Genomic DNA, 24,363 nt, shown 5'->3' with positions numbered 1-24,363 from the left:
GTATCTGTGCATCTGACATAAAGGAGAGTTGGTTTGAGTGTGTGAAAGTGATAAAAATGTGGTGTGTAGAAAATGGGTTCCAGATACCTGCTCGGTTTGTGTCTTTTGACTCAGAAAATGCCAGACCTGGCCACTGCAGATTCATTGGCTTTTCTTTTCCTTACTGCCCATACAAACACCTGTAATTTATTAGTTTTTTGCAACGCACAGGGCAAATATTTGACCAAAATTAACAAAGGGGTTTTTTTCTATTTGTTTTATAGCTAAAACTGTTAGGAGTGATAAATGAAACCACTTATATAGTGGTAGGTTTGTGAGAGAGTGGTTATATCCACTACCAGTTGTAGAATCTCCTGTGACACAAAAAGTATGAAAGTGAAACAAGAACAGGGGTGTCTGTTAGGGAAGTAATAAAAGTGTTGCTATATGGTCACAGTTAGGGTGACAAACTAATATCATGGTGAGAAATCAGTCAGATTTATAATAATAAAATAGGAAAATTATTACAGTCTAAAGCCAGGCAACAAATTCTTGACATTTGAATGTTTGTGACTGACAGTACCTGCCTGCTCTAAGAGTCCCAACTTAAAACTTGCATTAGCTGTTGCAAGGATTTCTACTGCATCACTTGGCTTCTGCTGTAAATGCGCTGATGTTACTAAAGAGCCTGTCCCTTCTGTTCAACACTGGCATGAAGCACAAAGGTGTGATGGGGAGCAATGCACCAGTCTAGCACAGCAGAATCAACACTAAGTAGTTGAGCAACATACTTATTAAAGCTGATGTCAGTGCTTCTCTGAGAGAAGATTATCTAAATAGGTTACCTTGATTAAAAGCATGTTTCAAAAGAAATAGGTTTATAAATTGAAAGAATCCAGAATTATGTATGAAATCTCACATGCAAGCAACTTTGCTGATGTGTTATTAAACAAAACAAACTGTTTTCAGAATTCAGCATAAGGGAAAAAACAGTTATTTACTAGATTCACTGAATGTAAGACTCAGTATTTGAAACTACTGAACAATTTCTCTGGAATTAATGACTACAGATGCACTCAGGAGGCTGTAAACAGCTGGGATGTAATCACCTGCAGCTCCATACATGGACACATATGCACTCTTCGTTCTCTAGGAATTCACACCAGGAGTCTGGTAAAAACCATTGTGGCACTTACCTGGGCTATGTGTCCAGCTTTCCCGTATGCAGAGACAAGTGTAGGAGACCACATGCCATAGGGATCAACTCTCATTTCCATTTGAGTAACTTGGAAGAAACTTTGAGAAGTTACTACATTGCAAATTGAGGTAAAGAAGGAGACAGCAGCTTTCATTTTTACGTGCCCGGGCAGCCAGGAGGGCCAGCCATGTCCTGGCTGGCACAGAATCACCAAATGGGCAAGGGAGGGGGTTGTCCCACTCCACTCTGCACTGGGGCAGCCTCACCTCAAGTGCTGGGGGCAGTTTTGGGCACCACGATAAAAAAACCCATTAAGCTGTTAGAGAGTGTCCAAAGGAGGGCCATGACAATGGTGAAGGGTCTGGAGGGGAAGTGTTATGAAATGCAGCCGAGGTCACTTGGTTTGTTCAGCCTGGAGAAGAGGAGACTGAGGGGGGACCTCACTGTGGTCTTCAACAACCTCAAGAGGGGGAGCAGAAAGGCAAGTACTGATCTCTTCACTCTCACAACCAGTGATAGGACTCAAGGAAATGGCATGAAGCTGAGTCTGGGGAGGTTTAGGTTGGATACCAGGGAAAGATTCTTCACCCAGAGGGTGGCTGGCACTGGAATGGGTTCCCCAGGGAAATGGTCCCAGCACTGAGCCTGTCTGAGTTCAAGAAGCTTTTGGACAATGCTCTCAGGCACATGGTGTGACTCTTGGGGTCTCCAGTGCAGGGCCAGGAGTTGGACTCGATGATCCTGATAGGTCTCTTCCAATTCAGCATTTCATATGATTCTATGATTTTTCATAGACTCAGATCAAGCTTTTAGTCAGACATAGGGAAGTCAATTGTCTCTTTTCCCCCAGCAGTGAGCTACCAGAGCAGGCCAAACTGATATGAATTGTCACATTTGCTGTTGTGCTGAACTTGACTAAGAGGTTTGGGGAGGTCTCTTGTTTAAGGGGTTCATTTTAAAAGGAGTGTTCATGCTATGACATTATCTACGTAGTGGTCCTTGCATTGATTCCTTAGTAACCATGCACAGAAAGAATACTGACTTTGCAGATCAGGAGGAAAGGCTTACTGTCTATGTAGACAGAGTGTCTAATGTGCAAAACAGCCACAGCATTGACTGGAAGAGGGCACACAAGCTGTCTGACACCAATGCCTTCTCTGCGGGACAGTGCTAACTGAGCACACACTCGTTCATCACTATTTCAGGGCAGGATTTTAAAATCCTGAATCCTGAGCCAGAGACCTGAACAGAATCCCTAAATCTGCCACCATGGAATCTTTTCTGAGTGAAGGTTAACTCCAGTTTAAAGTACCTGGGCCAGCCTGAGGTTTCAGTCCCTCTCTACTGCCTGTGTGTGTTGCTGAGGGTCTTAAGGACCACGATTTAAAACTCAGTTCAGACGAAAACCTAACAGCCAAAAGCAACCGTAACAGTTCAGAGCTTCTGTTAAACATTTTGAACACATCTTGCTAAAGACTAAACGATTAAACAGGCCTGTTTCATGTACATCGTTGCAGTGGCCTACAGTGGCCACAAAGAGGCTCTTGTCTCCCTTGGGGAGTGGAATGTGCCAAGTTCCTTCCTCCTCTCTTGCAAGAAATTCTACAGGCTATATTCACTTGTCATATATTTTCTTATCATTAGAAGACTTGATCTACAAACATAAAAATTATGTGCAAAGATTTTTGACCATGCTGAGAAAAAACCCCAAACAATAAAAGGTTTAACACCAATACATAATGTGCAATATAAGGACTTATGGTGGCTGTCTGTCTTGGCCTTTATGCAGTGAATCAGGATTGTAAATGTATTTACCTTAACACACATATAATTTATTTTTCCAACACCAAAATCAACTTTACTTCCTCTTTAAAATCCAGAGCTCTCGCTCTGGCATTGGGGGGGGGGGGGGGGGGGGGGGGGGCGAAGCTGGCAATGGAAGATTGGGAAAGATTGTATCCTATGCCAGGACATTTAGATCTTTTAAAGAAAACTGTTACTTCATTAGAATTCAAGAAACAAATTGCAATAAAACGTTAGGAATACTGTAATACACTCGTAGCGTGGTATCACACAGGACCCCACAAAAAAGGGAAATGTCCTCTGTGATAACAGTGAAATTGAGAAACTGCACCGGTTACACACAGAGTCATCACTGGGGAAGTGACAATTTCAGCGTCTGCCCGAAGAGCCTAACGCCTTGCAAATGCCAAAACAAGTCTGAAACACTCAGATAAGTAGAAGTGATGAGAAGAGATAAGAGACCTTTTCAGAGGACAGAGAGCACACAGCTGGAAAATATATTTCTACCATGTGCGAGAGTAAGTTCCTGTAGTGCTGAGTAGATGTGCCGAGGAAAATGCAGTCCAATAGGTGGGAAAGAGAAGCCACTGAAGAGATACTTAGGGAGCAGGTTGATTGTAGTTAAAACCTGTACCTCCATCCTGTATTTTTATTTGGGGATTCTATTGACCGGGGCTTGTGGAGAATCTCTTTGCTTTTTACTTTTTTTCCTTCCGGCTACTCGTCTCCTTTATTTCCAGCTTGCTGCAGCAACCGCATGCTGCTCCTGCCCCCGGCACACTGACCCCCCAGGCCCCAGGTGGGGCCGCGGTGTCCCCGTCCCGCCCCGGCGCCGCCTCCCGTCCGCGGGCAGGGCCGGTGCGGCGGCGGGGAGAGCAGCGGGGGGCGGGCTTGTGGCTGCGGGGCTGGGGCTGCGGTCCGGAGCACACGCACCTCCCGACGGCCTGCCCCGGGCAGTCATGGGGCACCGATCCCGCGGGCCCCGCTCCCCCGGCCCCGCCCCGCCCTGGTGGAGCCGTCCCCCGCCCCGCCGCGGGAGGAGGATGAGGCGGCGGCGGCCCTGGTGGAGGCGGCTGCCCCATGGCGGAGGTAAGGGAGGCGCGGGCGGCCCCCGCAGCCGCCTCGGCCGAGCGGGGAGGGCGCGCACCGGGGCGGGCGGTCTGGGGTGTTCGTGGGGGGCGAGCGGTGGGGGACGTGGAGGAGGACGCTTTTCTGAGCCAGGCACTGTCCCACAAGGGAAAAAAAAAAGAAAAATATAAGCGAGGGGGGGACACACACCTTCGGCGGTGTGCGGGGCTGGCCCGTGCCCTGCCCGCGTCCAAAGCACCGAGCGGCGGGGCCGGGCTGCGGGGCAGCCTCTGCTAACGGAGCGACCCGCGGAGTCTCCGTGCACCGGAGCGAGGTCAGCCCCGCAGAGCTGCCCTGGCCCGGGCACACGCCGGGCCCCAGAGCCGCCGTCACCTGCCAGGCAGAGTTGTACGGCCAGGACGGACGATTCTGCTTGGCATTTCCTCCGGCATCGCTTCTGTTTTCTTTATGTGGGCATACAGGCTTCTCAAGAATATCCCGCGGCTGCAGAAATGCAGCTTCTCCATAGTACGTCACACAGTGCACCCCTCACCTGGGCGCAGGGCACGTGTATGTCGTAGTCCGGTAACTACACTTGTCAGGAGCATTTCTTACATGTAGAGGATCTTACTGTGCCAAGGCTATCCTCTGGGCTCCCTTATCTGCCCTCCGTTATCAGCGCGGCAGTTTGAAAACTCCCCGTGAGACAGTAAGCACCAAGCAGTGCTGACCCATTTCCCTGGTTATTCGCGCCTCATGCGGTCCGTGCTGCGCTTCTGTCTCCTTGCACCCACTCCTGCCCTCGTCCTGCACAGAGCTGAAGAGTTGTGCACAGCTGTAGCTCCAACATTAGCCAAGCCACTCAGCTGCGGCGCCGGCTTTTCTCAGTTAAATTGCTGTTGAGAATAGAGTTTCATTGTTTCGTGCGTAGTTTATGATCTGGGGCTTTTGTGGTGCGCTTCGTGGATACAAAAGATACAGGAATGCCAAGATGGTGGGCTTGTGACTCTGATGTTCAGTACATTTTGAAATATCAAGTTGAACTACCAACATTTTTCAAGTTGGTTTTGAACAATTGTGGATAGCTGGTTCTTATTATGATTTAATGGACCAGCATCAAATGGTAATTGTTAAATTTGTCATGCATGGTAGATTTTATTTTTATTTTTAAATTTTATTTTAATTTTTTTTTCTTCTCCCCAATTTCCCCTTGTGTTAACTTGGTTATTTCTGTAAAGTAGTTGCAAAACTAGTTTCAACACCCTGACTGTAAGAGATGACTCTTTTATGTGGAGAGAAGATGATTCATTTCTTTGCTAAATGTAGGTCTGGGCCTCTCTCTTAAGCACAATGCATTTAAGTGAAATAATGATAGGAGCAAGACAAGGCATTTGTTCAATTCTTGAAATAAAATGTAAAGGGACATCTATGTGGAAACCCCCATGTCTCCTCCACCAGACTTCTTTTGAAGCGCATGGCAGCTCCAAAACATGAAACTCAGATCAAAAAGTAGATCTTTGTTTTAAAGGTGGCCTTTGGTAGGTTTGACTGAGTCTACGTATGCTGTCAAAATGTTATTGTAATAGTATAATGATTGCAGAGTGGTTCAGCTGATTTATAACGTTCAACTTGCCTTTTGTAAGAATAGATTTGAGCTATTTTTCGCATTTCTCTTATCCACGCTAGATCAGGACAAGAAGTCTATGTAAACAGGTGGAAGTATTTGGGTTTTTTCTGCCTGGTATTGTGTTACATCACGAAAAGTTTACAGCTGGATTTATCCATCCCTGGATTCATTTTATTCATTGGACTCTGGTCCCTGCTGAGAACGTTGCTGGCAACACAATGCAAGCTGTTGGTCCTTGTCCTTTGAGATCTGGTACTTAAAACTGCTCGTGAAGACAACTGCAGATGAAAAAGAAAATTAATTCAGTGGCCAAAGCATGCTGTTGGAGCATGCTAAACTGCAGGGGTTTGCCTATTTTTCTGTCCTGTGCTAAGATGAAGTGAAGTGTTAGAACAGCCTGAGCACTTTGGTTTTGATAAGGAGTAGAGTGAGCAGGTGGGTTCCTACACTCACCTTGTTGCCCAGCAGTCTGGGATCATCCCTAACCTTCATATTCACTATATTCCCCGCAAACTATTTCATGCTGTTAATTTCTGTAATCAAACATAGGCTTGCTCATGAAATGTAAACCCCACAATATCTTACTGCCTTAGTAATAAAAATAACAAAATGTATTTCCTCTGAAATACACCCTTTAATGGAGAAAATAATCATATTATCCCAGTGTCTTGCTACTCATTTTCTTAGATGGATGTGTGTAACAGGACCTGGGACAAAAGTGTTTGTACCACTGCAGAGACTACATTAAAAAGAGGGGTTTTGTTCCAAGTGCTGAACTGTCCATACTACCCTGTTCTGCATCCCCTACAGAAGGTCAAAGCAGGCTACTGGTAGATGTGCCCTAATGGCTTAGGATATTAGTTTAATGCCTCTGCACTGTTCTGATCTGGGGCAGCTACAGAATCCAAGCTTGTAGGTTTCGTTCTCAGGGATGTTTGAGATTAAGGTACCAGGATTCCTCCCTGAGAACCATGAGTTTAGAGGAAAATAAGTAAAAAAACAATAAACAATTACTTTGGGTAACTGGAAAAACATGCATTAGTTCATGCAAGGAAATGGATTCATTTCTGTAGTTATGAAAGGTGATGATTCAGGCCCTACCTCTTTGCAGAACACCGGAGACCAAGAGTCCAGGCTCCTGTGGGCATGTTTGCTAAGGAAACAGATAAAAAGCCACCTAAGAGTGAACCAGGTCTTTTCTTTGGGGTGATTATTTCTCATGCTACTTTTTTTTCCCAGATCCAACAGTGTAGTGCTGCACCTAGTCTTTCTCTTCACAGTTTGCTGAAAAAAAGAGACTGCAGTCCTGGTTGGTTTTGTTTGGATTTTTTTTTTAAGGATTTATAATGGGAGCACCACTTACTCCTTAATAGTCAGCACTTGTTTGAATGCTGACATCCCCCTATTGAAAACAGGGTACCTAACTTTTTTTGTCCTACTCAAACCTACTCACACAAGTAAGTCACATTGAGTTACTCACACAGGTAAAGTTGGGTATATCTGCTTATTTTTCCCCAATGTGCTTGTAAATTATTGTTGGATTGCTCAAGGAAATAGCTTATTGTAAGGAAAACTAAAACTAAACTGAAATTTAGTGAAATTTAGAGGCACTGTGTGGCTGTATACATTTTGAAGTTTTAAGCACAGAAAAAGAAAAGGGGGGGGGCAGGGGGGAAGACATGTCGCTGACACTGGGTGTAGGTCTTACATTGGTGGGGAAAAGAGAGAAGCCATTCTACAGGTGCCTAACTTGGGTTACATTCCATGCCCCACTCTGCCAGCTGCATTTTCCTTGGGCTTCTCAGTGTAATACTGCCTCAACAACACTTCTGAAAGCTCTTACACTGAGCCCTAAGTCCATATGAAAAATGGATGAGACACATTTTCCAAAGCACCTTAAAAACTGTGTGTGGGGAAACGGGAGGCCTCAGTGCCGCAAGATGCATCAGTCCTATGTGTGTGGTACTAATATTCCCAAACAGGGAAAGTCTCAAGAAGCTTGTCATTCAACAGTGTCTTAGCTGAAGGTCTTGCAAGGGTTCAGAACTGCTGTAATTGATCCAGTGATTCTCTTTTCCCTTTCTGTGTATCAGTATTTCTAATGTGTGTAAGTATATGTTTATGTATGTATGTAGACATTTGAAGAAAGGGAGTTTAAAAACTCAGTGGGTTCTTTATCTTTTACAGAATATACATGGAAAAATGGATGGACTGTGTAGCTCTTCTACTTTTTCTCTATGTTAGTTTTACAGTAAAAATGTTCATTCTAAATCCCGTGAACCCCAGGCACTGATGCTGCCCGTGGCAGCAGAAGAGGCAGTGCCTGAATGAGGGCAGGAGTTGCTGTGCTGGGTCATTGCACTGCATGTGAAACAAGCTCCAGCTTGGGGTGAGACAGAGAAGAAGGGTTCTGCTCCTACACGTCAAGTAGGTTTGTTATATCTGAATGCACTGCATTCTTTCAACAGATCTTTGAGGCCCTTTCCAAGAGCTGAATTTCTGCACTCGATTAAAGACCTGCTCTAAGTAATAATTGGCAGCATAACATTACTGTTGTTTATGAATTACAGCATTTAAGGAAGAAGATGCACAGTGTATAATTTGTATTGTTTGTACTGTTGTCTCTATGTTACTGTTTAGAAAGGGCAGTTTGAGTCAGGTTATGTAAAATCTCATACAAGCACACTTCTTTGAACCCTGTCAGAGGCAGAGTTTCATGGTATTAAAGCACTGGAAGGGGGGAATCCATCCCAGACTTTGAGCACCGCTTGAAGTGTTTTTATTGAGTGAGAATAATTCGAGTTACGGATTTTTTCTTTTTAAATTTTTTTTCTTGGTGAATGTCAAAGTTTGGCAAAGTGAAAATTAAGTATGAACCAGGTAGGCTTTTCTCTTAAGGTTTTTCTCTGAAGGCTTTTCCCTAGTTCATTTGAGAGCTTCCCACTGAAGCTGTGTGCTTAACTTACAGAACATATTTCAAATTATTCTTTTCTTTTTTTCTTTTTGAATTCATTGAGCAGTAGGACATGGCAATATTGCTGTGGAGGGACATCTGCAAATAGATAAATGGGCTGGGCCCCTGTTTGTGGATGGCCTTTACCTGTTGGCTAGAATTCACCTATGTAGTAAGGAGGTGGGGGAAGGACCTCATGGTGTTCCAGAAAGAGGTGGGATAAGAGAAGAACCTCAAACTTAGTCTTGAAAGGGTTTGAAAAAGCCAAATTCATTCAGAGAGGGTGTTAGAGGAAGTTAGAGTTGTGGTGTAGGACTGACTTGAACCAGCATTTTCCTGCTCTCTGGAGAGTGGCCAATGTGTTTCCAGTGCTGGGGGTGCATGAAAAGTGCATGTGAAAGTAGATGAGGGGAATATCAGGCATAAAGAAGGAAGAATTAGAGTGTGGTAAATGTGGAAAATAGAAGAGGAATTACATACAGTGTCAGAGGGAAGGTGAAGATACTCAAATTCTAGAGGAGCCAAAGTGTCAAGACTGGCTTTTAGCCATGCTCCCTATTCAGAGTTGTGACTTGGAAGACATCTGGTGTTGCAAAGAGGCTGGTAGCTTGGGAAAGCTGGGAGTTGGATGCCTGAGAAAGTATGTTTGCCTTGGAGGACTCAAAAGGAGGACATCTGGAATCAAATTGTGTACAAAGTTTTATCTGAAAGGGTGGTCCCTGAGTAATTTTATGTTTATTGAGTAGTGACTACATCATACCAATGACGATATACAACCAATCTAGGGTAAAGGTAGAGCAGGAAGGGAGGGAGAACTTACAGAGCCCTGATGTCAGGTAGTTCACTGACCACAAAAGAAAGTATCTTGGGGCACCAGAGGCATAGAAAGAGGTTTTGGGTTTGGGGTTGGTTTTGGGTTTTTTTTTTTGGAGGGGGGTGGCGGGAGGGCACGCATTGGGTTTGGTTTGGGTTTTTTTACTGTGCTCTGTCTGAAAGAGTGACTGAATAAGTTTAATTACCTTAATCACATTTACTGTCAGGGATATTGCATACTTTACTGATACCAAAATTGGCTGGAAAAGAAACTTTCTAACACAATTTGAAGTATTAGACAGTAGGCATTCTTTTACTCTCAGTACGCTGAACACACCCGGGGATATCTCCTCTAATTGGGTGTGTGTGAAGCTTTACAACAAGGTATTTATTCCATCATGACCAGAGATACTCATTACAGTGTAGTTCCTAGATAATACAGAAACATCACTTTCCTAGAACTGATTTGCATGCATCTGCCTCTTACTGGAAGTCCTTTTATGGTCCTAGAGGGTTGTCTGAAGGGGTCTCTGGTGGTCATACTCACTGAGTGCTCCCAGTGTGACAGATGACCTTGCCTTGAACTTGTCTTAGGGCATGCGCTGTTGCTTCTTGTTACATGGCTTTGCCACAAAAGCCACTGTATTCCTCATTATCGGTTTATCCACTGGTTCCAGCTACATTTAGCATCCTGTGTGTCTACTTTTGTGTTCTTTTGTCTACTTTGCTGCTTAGTCTTTAAGCTCTATTTAGCAGCTTTGAGGGGACCTGAAAATTTTTATTCTCTTTGTTGTCTGTCATTACAATGAAATCAGTTTTTGGTGGAAAACATCTGCACAGGACCAAATGGCTGGAGTGTGCACCTGTTTGGTGTGTATGTTAGAAGTGGTTTTAAAATCTCATTTTGAAGAGGATATTGAGCTGTTTTCAGCATGAAAACTGATGTTTTAATTGAAATCAGTGACAACACTATCAGTCTCTGTGTCTTCAATTTTTACCTGTCTCTGCCTCCATCTGGGCAGTAGGTTGGTGTTAACTTTGTGTTGGAACAGAGTGCCCAGAGTATGTGTGTTTTGTAATAGCTGACACAGCTGGCCCATGCTGTCTAAAGCCCTGAAATGCATGTGGTTAGAGGTGCTACCATCTCCCTGCAGCACACGGGAGGGCTCTCACAGGGAATGCTTGGTTGCAGTCCAGGTGGCATTATTAGGATTTAGAGTAGAAACGTCATAAATGTTTGACAGGTGCCGCATTTGGAGTCACATCTATGAACCACTTGATTTACTCAGTAGCATTGCTTAGCTAGCATGGTTTATTGTAATTTTTAAGCCTAGCCATATATAACATAAAAGTTACTTTGATATTTGGTGTTCCCATCTACCATTCCACCCTCCACACGTCCTTAACCCTGGCTGCATGAAGTACTCTTCTGTTCTGGTGTTCTCAGGATATTTTAGGGCTCATTATGAATATAGAGAAACAGCAAGAAATACTTTTTTTTTCTTTTTTTCTTATCTACTAAGTAGATAGCAGTTTGTAAGATTATCATTACATATTTAAAGTACACAGGCAAAGAGCAAGACCACTAAACTTAGAGCTGAATGATATCAGCTATGCATCATTATATTTAATTATTAATTGTATTTGATCCTACCAAGTAGTAAAGTGAAACTACTGGTTATGTTACTAGGAGCTGTTTTGCTTAACTTCTGCTGGCATTGTGCAAACTTTAAGGATCATTCCAACACAAATCATTCTGTGATTCTATTCTGGAAATGCTACTTAATTATTCAATATGTGGCAAAGAGCACCAGGCCAGTGCCACATCTTTTCAGGTAATAACAAGGAGAGAGGTAGTTCTACAGAGAAGTGCAGTTAGTAATGGTGAAGGGACAAAAGTTTGTAGAAAACCATCTCAAAGGTTAATGACATCAATGGAGCAGTTTAAAACTTAACAAGTAAAATAAAGAGAACATAATGTGGAGTAATTAGAAGATAGCACATGAACAAGATACATGAGTAATCAGCACCAAAAAAAATGTTTTTTTGCAAATAATTGTGGTCATGTACCTTTGCTCCAGCGCTGGGATATTTGTAGTGATAACTCTGAGTCTGACTGCAGTGAAAGAGCTTTCCAGGGGCAGGTGTCCCCTGCCTCTCAGTGCTGTCTGTGCACCCAGCCAAACCACCCTGTCTGCTCTGCCCTTTTCCAGCAAGACCTTTCTGTTACTCCAGAGACAGTTCAAGTATTTCTGGTACTTGTAGCCCTGGGTTGTGTAGGTTTAGTCCTGTGTGCCAACTGCACACAGATCAATAGCTGAAAACAGCTCGATTATGCTTTCTGCTGCTCCTTCAGAGAGAGCTTGTTTACCCACCCAATACACCGCAGTAGACCTGTTTGTATTTTGGTGTCATTACAGGTTCTGCTCCCTATACTTTCTTTTAAGGACAGTAGATAAGACATGGGTGTAGGAAGCAAGGGGAGGAGGTATGTGGAGGGGTGGTTTGGTGTACAGTACACCCAGTTCATGCTGAGATCAATACTCTGATTTACTTATTTGGAAACTGAAAGCTCTATTTTTAACATAGAGTAAGAAACTCTGGAAACCTGCCAGAGCAGGCAGCATGCTTCCAATTAAGTGTAGGCCAGGCCACCCACAAAACCATACCTTCTCTCACTTCCACATTGATTCTTGACCCTCCTTAAGTAGCAGTTTTGACATAAACTACTATTTTTTGTATTCCAAAGACTGACAAACTGAAGCCTGTAGCTGACCTGTGGTAAGCTGTACCACAGCGAAGGGGCAGGTGCGTGGTTAGAGCCCAGCCCTCCACATACAAGACTGGTGGATAATTTGGTAAATCAGACTCCATCTCAGACTGTGTTCTTTAATGCAACTGAAACTAGTAAGTGGCAGAAGCAAGATGAGAATTTAAGATGCATGGGATTTTATATTTTTTATTATTATTTTATGGAGAATTTTAGTGTAACTCTCTGGCTTTGTGCTTGCACAGGAGTCCTTCCAAATGCAAATCGAAGGTTGCCCTCCAGTAGGGTTGCAGTTTTACCTTTTGGGAACAGTCTGCTGTTGGAGGCATGAACTTCCACACCCTCCAGTGGTAGAAGTGGAAAGGCTGCAGCAGTAGATGGGTTTGGTGGTATTATTAAGTCTTCTACAATCAGCAAAAATCAAGTCTTTTTCTCTATACAGAGACAACCACATGCTGTCCCAATTTCTTGGACTCATAGTGGTATCACTATGACTTAATTAGTGTTTATTCTGTTACCCTTGTTGCAAAACAAGGAACAGGAAGGACAGAAATAGTGAGTGTGGCAGCACAGTAAATACTATCTACACCTAATCCCTCTTGTCATTAGATTAATATCCAGACTCTGTAATAAAGCTTTTGTCATTAGATGTACATTTAGTCTGTAAAATTAAGGTATCTTTAAGGAAATGCCTTATTCAAAAACACAGTGTGGCTGTTTCTCGGGGAGACACCCCTCCTATTCTCCCTGTAGCAGTAGTCCAGCAGTCAATCCCAAGTGATACAGCAGGCCTGGAAGAAAGCGTTCTGTTGTTGAGCTGTGCTGTTCAGCCATTCTTCATCACTGAGGAAGACTAACAAGCTGATGCTGTAGTGTCAGAGCATAAGCCTTTATCAGTAATCCAGGGGATTTTTATGAAAAGCCAAAACAGAGAAACAAAGGTGAAAAGGTTCTGGTTGATTTCTGTGTAGAGGGTCTCGCTGAAATGATCCCATAGGTAAAAATTGGTGATGTGAAATATCTTATATGTGCTGTATCTATACCACCACTGTTGTGAAAAGCTGGCTATAGGGCCAGGATCCTTCAGAAACTGTTCTGGTAGTGGTGGAAATAGGTTTTTTCAAAGGATGGATAACTTTTTGCAGTAATAATCGCTGTGAGCAGCCATGAGTATATTTTAATATCATCTGCCAGAGGGAGAAATGGTGTTAGTAAGACTAATCTTCAGAGCCACACAGTGCAGCATTATTAAGCTCGCTCAGAAGAGCTGACACATTCCCTTTGGTAAGCTCCAGGGAATGGCCATGACTGCAAATGTGTGACCCTGCTTCACTCCCTTCCACACTGGCACCTCTGCTCCATTCACATCAGCAGGAGCTCTCTGCAAAGATCAGAGGGAGATTCTGACCTCCATTCTGTGCTTAAGCCAAAGAGTCCTTTAGGCAAAATGGTTTGTGATCCTGTAGTGCGGTTGGTGCTCTCAGCCTGGAAACTAAGGGTAGACACCATCTGTGGCAGAGTAGAGAAAATAGTCAGACTTTTTTTTTTTCTTAAAAGATGTATAAAAATGAATGCAGACTCCAGATAAGTTCCAAAATTTGTAGTTAGAAATATTCCCCTTCTCCTTAACAGTCAACAGTTTTATATAGTAATAAGAAAAGACCTGAAAATTCAGTTATCTTTGACATCCTGGGGAAATTAAATCCACAACAGTTTTCAGAAATTTCTATGAGCTTCAGGAGCATTTAGTTTCCCTTTCAGAAAGGAGATGTCCTATCAGGTACATTAGAAATTCAGTTCTCCTCACAGTGGTTTGGGGAAGGACCATCTCCATTGCAGACTTTAGAAGACCAGCATCATCTGCAGTCAGATTTCCACTGTAAGCAAGTTGAACTGTGAGGATTTTGAATGATCTGTAGGACACACCATGGGTTCTTAGCAAAGTTACCCTGAGCTTTTCTTTTCCCTGGAAATTTTAAAAGGAAGAATCAAGTTGTGACTCATACACCTTTTGTATTCAAACCCAGTGCTTGCAGTTGGTTTTTTGAGGCATCACATTATAGATACCACATTTCTAACTATTTCCTGCATTTGCCTCTTCTGCAGCCAGTAGAGTAATGAATTTGCTGTGTTATCCAGGAGCTGAATGCTCTGCCACAGTAGCAGCTTTCCAGGCCACTTGGCTCCAGAGGAGCTGCTTAAGGTCTTTAATAGCAGTTTTCCTTGACTTCTTATTCACTTTTGATGATCATGAATTTTATTAATTAGAATGATCAGCAGGTCACATTAATTGGACAAGTATTAGGTTGGTTTTCTGTAAAATTAAAGACTAGCTGTGATCTTGCAAGCACATAAGTATGGGACTAACTTCATGCCTGTGATCTGCTCCATTGGACTCATTTAAGTGTTTGCAGGTAGTTACGTACCATGTCCTCAGTGTCTTGTATACTAAATTTCCTCTCCTCCTGTTCAACTATATAAAGAAAACTGTTGGTTAGGAGGTTTGTTTTGTTGGTATTGTTGTTTTGTATGTGTGCATGTATGGTTTTAGGCAAGTAAATTTGTTTTCTCATATTTGGCAATAAAAAAAATCATCTAGTCATTTCCAACTGCAGCTGACAAAGAAGACATAATGTTCTGGAATATCATTTCTAATGACTAGAAACTGTGTTAGGCATCATTGAAGGAAACTCTTCACTCTTACATCAGAGTGACACATGAGTGCCCTGTAGATCTATTTGTTTTTCACAAATGGCTGTTTATAAAGCTCAAGTTCTCTTTCAGTCTTGAAAAGAAAGTACAGAAAAACTGAAAGCCAACAAACAAAATTAGTTTAAAATAAAATTAGTTTTCACATTTTTAAATATTTAAATAGAATGTACAAAATTGAAAATAATATTCATTTATTTTAAGATTATATTTAATTTTACTCCAGGGTCCTGCTTTTAAACTTTTTACATTTACTTTTTAATGTGTTTTGTATGAAGGAACAATATAAATACTTTTATATGTTTTGATGACTATTATAACTGCAGGTTTTATATAGTTTATGGTTTCTTAACAAACCTGTAAAATAAATTGTTTGCTGAGAATTTTAGAACTGCACACTATCTCATTATGTTTGCTGCTGTTAAAAACTTGCCATAACATTTTGCTGGGGATATATGGAAATAATGCAGTGTGGCTACTTGGTTTTCTGGCTGCCATTCCACTGAGTTTGCATTTCAATAACACAGACTTGCCCTGTAAAAGCTGAAATATCGAAGTTTTTTTAAAATATAAACACACACTTTTAAAAAATATAAATTAGCACTGATTACTTCTTACTTTAGCAATACTCCAGCCCTATATAATAAACAATTAAGAAGTCTGATGATATGACTATAGATAAAATAAAAACTGAAAATTGCTTCTGAGGCCCCTAAATGTGAACCATTTCATAACTGGAGATTAAAAAACTCCATCATTTGGATAAATGAGAATGGGTAATGTCTACATGGAAGTGATGGGAAACAGAGTTGCTATTACAATACAGGTAAGCAAGGGATTTTGCTAACTGGCCATATATAATTGCCTATTTTAATACTCCATCATTGAGTATCTATCTGGCTTGGATATGCTGTTGTGAAACTACCTCAAAAGACACTGATAGTCCAAACTTTTCATGAAATCACATCGTGGTTCTTTGTCTGGTTTAGAAGAATTTGTTTCCAGTGTCCATTTCTACTGCAGACAGGTTCAGTGCCTGGGCACCAGATCAGGAGGTAGGGGCTGCCCCCCTGAACTGACACTGGTCTCATTCTGCCCCCAAAGCCTACACAGTCCATCCACATGACCTGTTCAGTGCATATTTTATTTGGAATGCTATCGCTGTAGCAAAAAAGTGCATTTTAAAGATTAATTCTGACAGCATGCTGTGTAATAGAACTGTTTTATTTGTCTTCAGGATGTTGACCTGAAAGCATGTCAGGGACCTTTGGATGACTGCTGTCCACATCAAGGAGAGGATCAGCTGGAACTGCAAGGGGAGGAGGAGGAGAAAGACATAAATCAAGTAAATGGTGAAAAAAAGGGAAGCAGGGAAAACTGAAGAGGAAGTGAGGGAAGATATAGAACTTATCACTAAGATAAAAAGTAGTGAAAAGCAATGGAGTGAAAGGTTTTGAAAGGAATAATTTATTTCCTCTTTTAATTTGAAGTGTCCCCTGCCAGGGCAGGAAAGGAATGGTCACTTCAGACAATACTTTGTGAATGATGCTCTGGTACACCTTTTTGAAAATTGCCTCCTTCCCTCAATCCCCCACTATTTTTTGTGTAGTTGAAATACTCTCAGGTTTACAGAAAACACTTGCAACTAACCATTTTTCAATTTGGGTTTATTTTCTCCATTGTGAAAGTGTTGTGCTTGTGGGCAAGGATGTTTTTGCCTACAAACACTAGAGACATGGATGCTAAATTATACTGTTCTCACCATTTATTTAAGCTTGATGCTCAGAATTATATTTGGGACCCTGGACTGTTCAGTTTTATTCTCTCTGAGAGCTACAATGAAAAGGGCACTCAATTTTCTTGAGACCGTGTGGGAGCTGAGAACATCTGATCCAGGTGTCTTGACAGCCTCTCTGTTGGCCACTCCCCTGAGAACTTGGCTTTGAAAAATTACCTGATTTTTCCGCACTGGTGGGGAGGTGCAGCTTCAGAGGAAAGCCCAGTTCTGCTGTTGTGGGCAGAGCAGGGATGCTCAGGCCATGGAGCTGTTCTGCTCGTTCTAGCAGTGTGTCATCTCCCATCAGGATGAAGACTTGATGATGGGGTCAGCAGCAGTACTGCACTGTGCTCTTTTTCCTCTCAGACTTTGCTTTTTACCTCCTTTTACATAAAATAACTGTGCTTTACAACACGTTTCTCTTTTTCTTTTGTCACAGAGCAACTGCAACCATGGAGATTCCCTTCTCTCCTTAGAGGGCTATTTACAGCTTCTGTCATCGCAGGTGGGAAACATGCTAGAGGTAAATGAGAAAATACAGGTATTGCCAGTAGATTGGAATACAGTCAGCAATTACTGGGTAATGACTTACTCTGATCAAATAACCACAGCCGTCCCCACCCACTCTGGGAATATATTAGCAAATCAATGAAGTAAAACTTACCTGAGGATGCTAAAGATGCTACTATCCACCTTGTACTGCAGCTCTCATTGGCTCTACTTGAGAAATTTTCCCCAGCAACTTGTCTGGTGTAAGAGCTGTGTCTTCACTGTGATCTGGTGTTCAAAGCTGGATGGAGCTACTGGACAACTCAGTTCAACTAATAGTTGCCTTTCTGAAACCTAATGCCAATTTGTATTTATGCAGCAGCTGTGTTTCTCTAGAGCAACACCGATTTATTATACAGTAGCAGCTATTGAGCATTTGTGAAAGATTACAGTTGTCATAAATATTGGGTCAAGTGCTTACAAGGTTACTACTCTCAAGAAGAACAGATCCATCTTCACTGCAAATCAGGTCAGTCAGCATTAGCAGTAAACCCATTTAGAGTTTTGGTTTTTTGGGTTTTTTAAAAATCTTGTAGCCCTCTGATACTGTATTTTACTTTCTGTGTGCCTGTCTTAACAAAAAACAGTTGTTATCTTAATTGAAGTCTCCTTCTTCTCCCACAGTTCATAGGTGCAACCATTGACCAGGAAGCTACTTCCTACATTCCTTTTCTGCAATACTTCAAGGGCATCTTACATACACTTCCCATCATAGGATCCTCTTCCAGGGTTATTAGTGTTTTCCATGTAACTTCATGCTTATGTAGTTTTGGGAATCTCTAGGTTGGATAGTACCTTCTAGCCCACAAATTAGCCTCCTCTTCTGTTCAGCTCTGGAAATGGATTGCACACTAACCAGATGTAGAAGTTCATCAGTTTAATTTTCTCCATCCTCCTCATAATTTGAAAGGAATTTGGCTGTAGCCTTTATGCAGCTATTACAAAACACAGTTGCATATTTTATTTAACATTATTAATGCACTGCCATCTTGTGACAATCTATCTGTTGAATATGGATTGATTGTTTCTTCCAAGTATCAAGTCTTTACAGCGAGTGGTATTTTTTAATAGCTGACTGCTAAGAATCATTCTTTTTAAGGGATTAGTTGAAAATAGCATCTCTATCTCAGACTAGAGACCACTGCAGGTGGTCTAGTACAAGGCAACTCCCTAGGAGAAATAAGGCAAGACCTTCTTCTGTTACCTGAGCTCCCAGTAAGCATAATAGAGAACTTAAGATGTTCTGGTCCTTAGGTACTTCATTCCTTCCCTGTGGAAAGTGCTTTTTACATAGTCTGTTTGCTGAATGCAATCAGAAAGTCCTTTCCTGAGACACGGTGAGGACACTCAACTATGGAGGAATCCTATACACTTCTTACTTGATGTATTTACCTTTTCAAGTACTTTGTATCCGTCTATTTTCTGACTACTCTGCTTGTCAACAAGCACCCGACATAATCTTGGACAGTGGCTTTGTGCTTCTAAGACCCAGCAACTGTAACTCAGGTCCACAAAAGGTGGGCCTTAGTGCTACTGCAGCATTACCAGTCCAGTTTATTGTTTGGACATCAGGGCCGACAGATCATGTATCAGCTTTGGTTTTGTAAAAAAAACCCTGAGTAGTAAATTTAAAGTCAAGACATCCACAAAAGATGTGATTTGGTGGGGGATGATGTTACCTCCAAACTGATTAGAAAGAAGTTCAGCTTAGTTTTGGATTCGGTAGACCTCAGTTAAGTGGAACTAAACCAAATGTGGCACCTCACAGCCCCAAAAACTTCATAAATTGTAAAATAAGCAGTGAAACTGTGACAGCACAGTCTTAATGTTCCTGGCTTCCACCCCTCTTTTCATCACCACTGTCCTCACTTCTGCAGATGAGCTATTTATCTTCTTTAAAAAGTTCATTTTCTTTAGCACCTTGAACCAGCTCACCCTTGAATCATCAATACCACTACTAGGGAAGGGTAATGAACCCTTAGAAGGACCTTTTTCTTAGACCAGATCAGACAGAACACACAGGCTATAGTTTGTACACGTGGCAACAGTCCCATGTTTACCTCTCAACCCTCATCAGTCCCACACTGTCCTTTGCAAGTACTTCTCCCATTCCTTCAGTCACTTTTCTACTGCACCCTTCCTGCTTCCTTTTGCCATATGCCAGTACAGATTATGCTTTGTACAGATGGGAAACAGCATTCCAAATAGCTAAGAGTTTAACATACAAAAGTTTGGCTTTAATAGAATCAAATAGTGGAATATTAAAGAACAAGTTGATCATGACTGTGTAGGTGAGGGCTGTAGAAGCATTCATTTTGTGAAAGATTCCATTTTTTTCCCCCTTCATCTTTTAGGTGAACTTACTGGAAGATTCACAAGTTGCTACTTCTAGTAGAGGTCAAGACCCATCACCCTCACACCACAATATAAATTTGACCCAGACATTTCACAACAGTTTGAGTCCTCCTGATGCAATGCTACTAAGAACAGACTACCCCACTCAAGCAAAACCAAGACACTTACAAAGGCAAGAGTTTTTTCCTCAATCAAGCTCTGATACCACAAATCCAGAATCACTATTTCATGGGTCAAATTTGACAGGGCTGTTCTCAGCTGCTGACCTTAGAAATCTAACAGCCCATGATGATAATTTTGATGAAATTAAACTCATGTCTTTGGCTTTGGAGGAAGGCTTTAGTCCTATAGAAGTTTCTCAGATCTTTGAAGAGCCTGGCTCAGATTCAGGACTATCTTTGAATTCAAATCACAGCACCACCTCTTACTCAGTCTGCTGTGAAGATGCTGTTGGGTACAGCAGTAGTGTTAAATCTGCTCCTTCACATGGCTTAGGAGCTGTTGGTGGCCACTGCCAAGAAAACACTAAACACAGCCTTGTGGAATATCCAGGTGATACAGAGTGTTCTACAGAAGCCATGCTTCCACAGTTTCTTCATAATCACACTTACACTCAGCTGCCAAGTCAAGCAGCATCCACTCCACAGCCTCATCAACAGATGTGGATGAAGAAATCAAACAAAGTAAATGATAGGTGCCATAATTCTACTGCTACAAACCGGAGCAGAGATGAATGTAGTGCAAAAGCTCTGAGAATACCGTTTTCAGACGATGAAATTGTGAGCATGTCCGTCGACTCTTTCAACACATTGCTAGCAAAGAACCAGCTGACAGAAACTCAGGTATCACTTCTACGTGACATCAGACGACGAGGAAAAAACAAAGTAGCTGCCCAAAAATGTCGTAAACGCAAACTGAATGCAATTCTTAACTTGGAAGAAGATGTGTGTAATCTCCAAACACAAAAGGAGAGCCTTAAAAAGGAGCACTCCCAGTGTAGCAAATCAATCAACCAGATAAAGCAAAAATTAAACAACTTGTACCACGACATTTTCAGTAGATTGAGGGATGACCAGGGCAGACCTGTTAACCCACGCCAGTATGTCATTCATTGCAGTAGCAATGGTAGTGTTCTCATAATTCCCAAGCACTTGGTCAAATCTGAACAGAAACAAGGTAACAGAAAAGAGAAGAAACAAAAATAAGATGACTGAGATCACCAAAATCACCTTTATTTTGCCTGAAAGCTTGTGTGAAGACTAAAGGTCAGTGATTACAGCAGTTCAAACAGAAACAACTATGCTTGAGGACAAACACTATGTTCAAGGGTCTGCCAAACCCAACCACGATCTGTTAGAAAGTCTATGAGCTGAGGCTTTTGGATGAGGAAATCTGTTTAGTTTTAGTTACAATTAAAGGAGCTAGACCATCAGTGTAGCTTTATAGACCTATGTTAAAACTAGAATGTAGTTACTGGTAATGGGGGCAGAGGGGAGAACATCCTGGCGTAAGTCAACTTTAGATCAATGTTACATGTGCACAAAAAATGTTTTAGTCTTGTGTACTTGACTCTTCATACAGAAAATGAACTTATTTTATTCTCTAGCACTGAAAGAAAAATTATAGTTTTAGTGCATCTTCAACTTAAATTCGCTGTGGATTTACATAGTCTCGAGAGATAACTGCATGCTTTGCATTTATTCACAATGGCTCTGATTTTCCTAGTTTTCCTTTGAGGAGAGCAACCCGGGACAGTACTGCATTTTTCCTCACTACTTTCACCATCGTAACTCCAAGCAAAGATAATCTACCACTTAATTTTACAACTCATACAGTCAATCTGCAAATAGATGCTGAAAATTGTGTCTGATTCAATATTGTCTTACCTGCATCCTCTGCAATTGAATCATTCTCAGCTTTCTTCCACGAAAATGACCAATGGTGAATGAGTTCCTGTTTTGTTTCCTAGTGACTGTTACACATTTAGTTGTGTACCTTCCCTTTTCCGCTCATTTTGATACCTTCGTCAAGAAGTACTTGAGTTTTTCTCTTTGGCTTTTTAAACTGGTATTTTTAAGGTATCTTTAATGTTCCAGATTTAATTTTTTAAAATAAATATTTTACCTAATCTTTAAACTAAATTGAACCAAACTGCTGTTTATCTATACTTGTAATTATGATGTTACACTCTGATAGTGCTCCAAATGAAGAGGTTTTGGGTTTGACATTTGTGCTATTAAAAAGGAGAAATTTTATTCACTCATGAACTTATAACATCCTATCCTTTACTGTTTTACAGCCTGTAAAAGGTCTGCAAAAGAGATGGCCTAAAAGGCCTATAATGAATGATAAGGAAGGAATGTTGAGGTATATTATTATGAAAATTACTACTAATATTAATGTCTAAATAACAACAAATACTTCTTATTTGTTTTATAACTAAAACACATAAAGCCAGTATTAAAAAAGTTCTCATTGATCGTGGCATGATGACAATGGAGCAAATTTACATTCAGGTATGTTAAAAAAATCACTTGCACCAAACACGTAAGAACTACACATACAAGCAATACAAGCTTAAATGCCAAATTATACCTTCTGAAGAAACGAACAGCCACTAGCATGTAACTCACACTGGCTGCTTGCACTTAGCTGTAGCAAAACCGATACTATCAAATGGCATTTTCTAAAAGGGGAGCACTAAGATAGTGTCAAGTGCACTGAATTATCAATAATGAAATCAGCCTGTTTGAACAATTTGCTCAGCATTTTCTGTTAAAAGATTTCTTTAAATAAATGTGTGCATGTGTTCGTTATCGGTTTCAGCACAGCCTCAAGCTGGTTAGTGTAAATTCATAGCAGAAAAGTCTCATTACTGAGGCCATGCAATTTCTTGCTGTTGGTTACGCGCAAGAGACACATCTATCCTAACTGGTATTCACATAGGATTTGTCTACTAGCTACATCACAAACTTCAACCAAAACATGCAAGAGGTATCAGATACATATGATGAATTGTGAACTTTATTTCTAGTTGCAGGGGAAAAAGGAAGTACATATTTAAGTCAGCATGGTCATAATCAATTAAATGACATAATAAGCATTTTTAAAGTCCATGCGCTTACCCTTTGCAGGACCAGGTCCTTAACCCTACTTCACTGCCCATGTGCATAAATTCTGATAGATACTGGATCAGGCTCATTAACTGAGAAATCCAGAAAGCCGAGTATTTCTTGGGCCTTTAGGGCCTCACATGGGAGGAAAAAAAAAGTAAAGCCTAAACTTTTTGGTGCCCACTCCTTCAGTAGCAGTGGCAAGTGAGCTCTGTGGATTTTTGTAAGGCCAGCTGCTAATGGAGTATTGCATATACCTAGCTGGGAAACAGCTACATGGTTAAATTTTGGCACATGCCAAAAATAAAGCATACTGTAACCCTTTCAGAACACAATCCTAACGGAAAGCAGCTTACTCCACCTGTTCCATTTAAGACATCAGCCCCAACCCCATTATGTGTAAATTTGAAGATTGTAAAGGATTATGAAATGCCTCAGCTAATTCAACTGTCATTTTTGTTCAGTAACTTTATTTCTTTAAAGTTGATGTAATCAATTGCTGATGTGTTGTTTTGATGTAATCAAGTTGATCAATTCCTCAGAACCCAACAAGCAACTCTACCCCTACAAAAATCTCATAGCTGAAATACTAATTTTGGGTGGACTGCAGCAGTAGTGATGATACAATGAGCATTAGGTCTGGCTGTACATTTTTTCAAACCATCAGCTACCTGCCCACAGGACAAAACTGTAGGTAGACCAATGTCGTGTTCTGAGTTGGAGTAGACTCTCGTATTTCACCTAAAAGCTCTTGCAGTGTCTTCCCTTTCTGCCACTAGGCTGTATTTAAAGAAAAATACCAAACACAATCAAAAACAAAAGGCAAACAAAAAATCCACAAACACTGCCTGGTCTTGGCTATACCTTACAGTTTCATGTCATTAAATGATGTGTGGAATTCAGCTAGACAGCCTGAAGCTTTTAATACACTTCATGTACTGGCCTTAGTCTGTAATTGCAACCTCTATACAAAATGGAGACATTGTAGAGTTGAGCTTTTCAGGTAAACAGGACTGATCAAACAAGTTGTTACTGAAATAGTTGTAAAATGTGGGTAACACCTGACTGAAGTCTGGCTTAGCATCATTACTGACAGATCAAGATTTTCACAAAATCAAAATCCCAAGCATGCAAACCAGGAACTTTACTGTGAAAAGACACATGGTATGAAACCTACTCTGGAGCCAGATGTGACAAAGCCATTATGGCTGTGTCCTACCTTACTACTACAATGTTGAAACATAAGTCTCTGAAGTTAGAATGAAAACACTTTTTAAAAACATAGCTAGGAAACCACAAAACTGATGATTGTAAACATAGCTGTTGACAACAAAAAACAAAGACTGAAGTGGGACTGTTCATTAAAATACTGTTCCCATGGTAAAGCTTTTAAGTAGTCTGTAACACTTCAGTGGTAAACTACATTTTTATGTTAAAAAAGAGGTTCTCTGCAAGACGTGAGGGAAGATTAAGTATAAAGGAAAAACACTGGGTGGTGGGGACATCACCATGCACACATACTACATTCCCATTACTGATGGCAGCAACATGCACTATGGAGCATTACTTGCTGGCTGCTCTTAGATCCATACCTGTTCTGGAGGAACACCCACCAGCAACAAACGCAAGCCAAGTCCTTTATTAAACTG

The 24,363-nt window shown here is 41.4% G+C and overlaps 1 protein-coding gene across 5 annotated transcripts; it reads left to right on the top strand.

Moving 5' to 3' along the window:
• Positions 1-3,878: 3,878 nt before the first annotated feature.
• Positions 3,879-22,426, top strand: NFE2L3 (nuclear factor, erythroid 2 like 3). 5 transcript variants are annotated; one of them, XM_039548614.1, is made up of 4 exons: positions 3,879-4,069; positions 16,158-16,265; positions 17,137-17,202; positions 19,601-22,426. In XM_039548614.1, the coding sequence occupies exons 1-4, from the start codon at positions 4,061-4,063 to the stop codon at positions 20,804-20,806; spliced, it is 1,389 nt and encodes a 462-aa protein (XP_039404548.1). In that variant the 5' UTR covers positions 3,879-4,060; the 3' UTR covers positions 20,807-22,426. The 5 variants fall into 5 exon arrangements, with proteins under 5 accessions (XP_039404548.1, XP_039404547.1, XP_039404550.1 ...); XM_039548613.1 differs by having other exon boundaries at positions 3,880-4,069; positions 17,137-17,220; XM_019285450.3 differs by lacking the exon at positions 3,879-4,069 and adding an exon at positions 15,217-15,746 and having other exon boundaries at positions 17,137-17,220.
• The last annotated feature ends 1,937 nt before the right edge of the window (positions 22,427-24,363 follow it).

Source organism: Corvus cornix, chromosome 2 (genome assembly GCF_000738735.6).
Source record: "Corvus cornix cornix isolate S_Up_H32 chromosome 2, ASM73873v5, whole genome shotgun sequence".
Classification (NCBI taxonomy): Eukaryota; Metazoa; Chordata; class Aves; order Passeriformes; family Corvidae; genus Corvus; species Corvus cornix.
Note: the sequence above shows the minus strand (reverse complement) of the source record. Positions and strands in the feature narration are given on the sequence as shown.